At 36.1% G+C, this 2168-nt stretch overlaps 1 protein-coding gene across 1 annotated transcript in view; it reads left to right on the top strand.

The window, feature by feature from the left end:
* Positions 1-721: 721 nt before the first annotated feature.
* The window catches only part of LOC106472755 (matrix metalloproteinase-2-like), a 5987-nt gene continuing 4540 nt past the window's right edge, over positions 722-2168 (top strand). Inside the window, exon 1 of the mRNA XM_013933412.1 lies at positions 722-951. Within this exon, the coding sequence (XP_013788866.1) occupies positions 722-951 (230 nt within the window). The remainder of the gene's footprint in view (positions 952-2168) is intronic.

Genomic DNA, 2168 nt, shown 5'->3' with positions numbered 1-2168 from the left:
TCAGATTACGAGTCGAGCGGCTCAACCACTTGGCCATGCCGGGCCCCGAAGAGTGAAACAACTAGAAATATTTACATAAAACATCATTAGTATTAGTTAGGGTTATTGGTGAATGTTAGTTTAAAATATTTGTTTATAGTATCACGATGCCTCTGTGGTTTTAGAGGTTTAGTTATTTTCTTGAATTTTGTGCAAAGCTACTAGAGGGCTATCTGCGCTAGCCGTCCCTAATTTTTAAGTTATAAATTGGAGGAAATGCAGCGAGTCAACATTACCCACCGCAAACTCTTGGGCTACTCTTTACCAACGAATAGTGGGATTGACCATCACATCATAACGCCCCTAAGGCTGAAAGAGCGATGACGGGACTCGATCTCGCTATATGCAGATTGCAAGTGAGCGCCTTAATCACCGGGCCATGCCAGGCCTGGTTCCAGATGTGATTCTATCAAACCCACTTTGTACTTTAAACAGTAGATGCGTTATAAGCGTGACAGTCAGCCAAGAGTAGCCGCTGCGGGTGCTGCTGATTGGTCCGCAATTAAAAGTTAGGAACGACTTGACGGAAACAAGATGGCGCCTGTCCTAGTCGTTTAGCCTCTTGTCCACACAAGTTAAAAACCTTAACTTTGGACAACTTTGTAGCTTCTCATGAAATTATTTTATTCGTCAGATCGACTTCATGAAACAATATGGCTACTTCATAAATGCAGGACCGAAAATGGAAGCCTTCTATACGGAAGAAAGTTTCAGAGAAGCTGTGAAACAAGTACAGCAATTTGGCCATTTGCCAGCAACGGGTTTCATCGACGACGCTACCAAAAAATTATTGACAGCGCCACGCTGCGGAGTTCCTGATATACTTCGACAGTCTCCTAGAAACAATAGCATTAGAGCCAATCCATATGTAATTGGTTCACAGGGGTGGAAGAAAAGGACTATAACATATAAGTAAGTTGTATGGATACATTATACAGGGCACAATCGTATATATAACAACTAACATGAAATTAGTCTAATATTTTTTTTTTCTCTCTTTAGTAAATATCAGGGCCGTAGGAAGCTGTAAGGCCAGTCAGACCATGATCTGACTTGTTCATGGCAGGTATAGCTACAACTTACGTATTTAAACTTGCTTATTTTAATTCAATACATTACGTTGTGTGTATACAGTATTTGTAGTTAAAATGGCTGGAGATTCAATCTCATAACATTAAAGTTTCAAAAATTTTCTGGGATGGCATACCCCCCCCCCAGAAATGGCCTGACCACTCCAAAAATTGCTTCCTACGGCAATAAATATATCTTATTAAGATCGGTACTATTATACGAGTTATATTCGATATTTGGTCATTGTCCGTACATTATATAATAATTATGTTTTATGTTTTATAACAAAAGATAAACCATTGTAACTTTAAAAACAATATACCACCAATTAGAAAAGCAAACTATACTTGAAATTTTATTAGTCGTACAACATAAGTAGATTATCAAATGTGTTATTGTTTAAGTTTCAATTTTTGTCTTTCCCTAAACGTTGCTCAAATATTTTTCGCTTTTTTTTTCTTTTAATTTGAACTTTCAAGACAATAGATTGTTTTGGTGATATTTTTACAGTTTTAAAATTTCGGGCTCAAACGTACTTGGCTCAAAGTGAGTGAGTTAAACCATTCGATATATATGTGTTTTCCCATTTCTTCCATAAACTATTCTGTGTTTAAAAAGTTTATTCATTATAAGTGACTTAAAATTCATCAGCTACTTGAGTAAATTATGTTAAAAGTTCTCGAAATAGAGATCAAACTCAGTAGTTACTTCAGTAAAGTATGGTAAAGTTCTCATCAAGAAGAGTGGACGTAGGTATTTGAGAAAATTACAATGAGTCTCCCGAGATGAATTTACTTATTACTTGTTACTTGAGAAAACAATGTTAAAAGTATCGTAAAATGTAAGTAGGACACTGTTGATAATCGAGAGGATTATGGTAAAGTATCCTACAATGAAGGTGGCACTTGAGAAGATTATGGTAAAAGTATCCTAAAATAGAGATGGGACTTGAGAAGATTATGGTAAAAGTATCCTAAAATAGAGATGGCACTTGAGAAGATTATGGTAAAAGTATCCTCAAATAGAGATGGCACTTGAGAAGATTATGGTAAAAGTTT

This window comes from Limulus polyphemus, unplaced genomic scaffold (genome assembly GCF_000517525.1).
Source record: "Limulus polyphemus unplaced genomic scaffold, Limulus_polyphemus-2.1.2 Scaffold5582, whole genome shotgun sequence".
NCBI lineage: Eukaryota > Metazoa > Arthropoda > Merostomata > Xiphosura > Limulidae > Limulus > Limulus polyphemus.
This window is presented reverse-complemented; position numbering and strand designations above follow the sequence as displayed.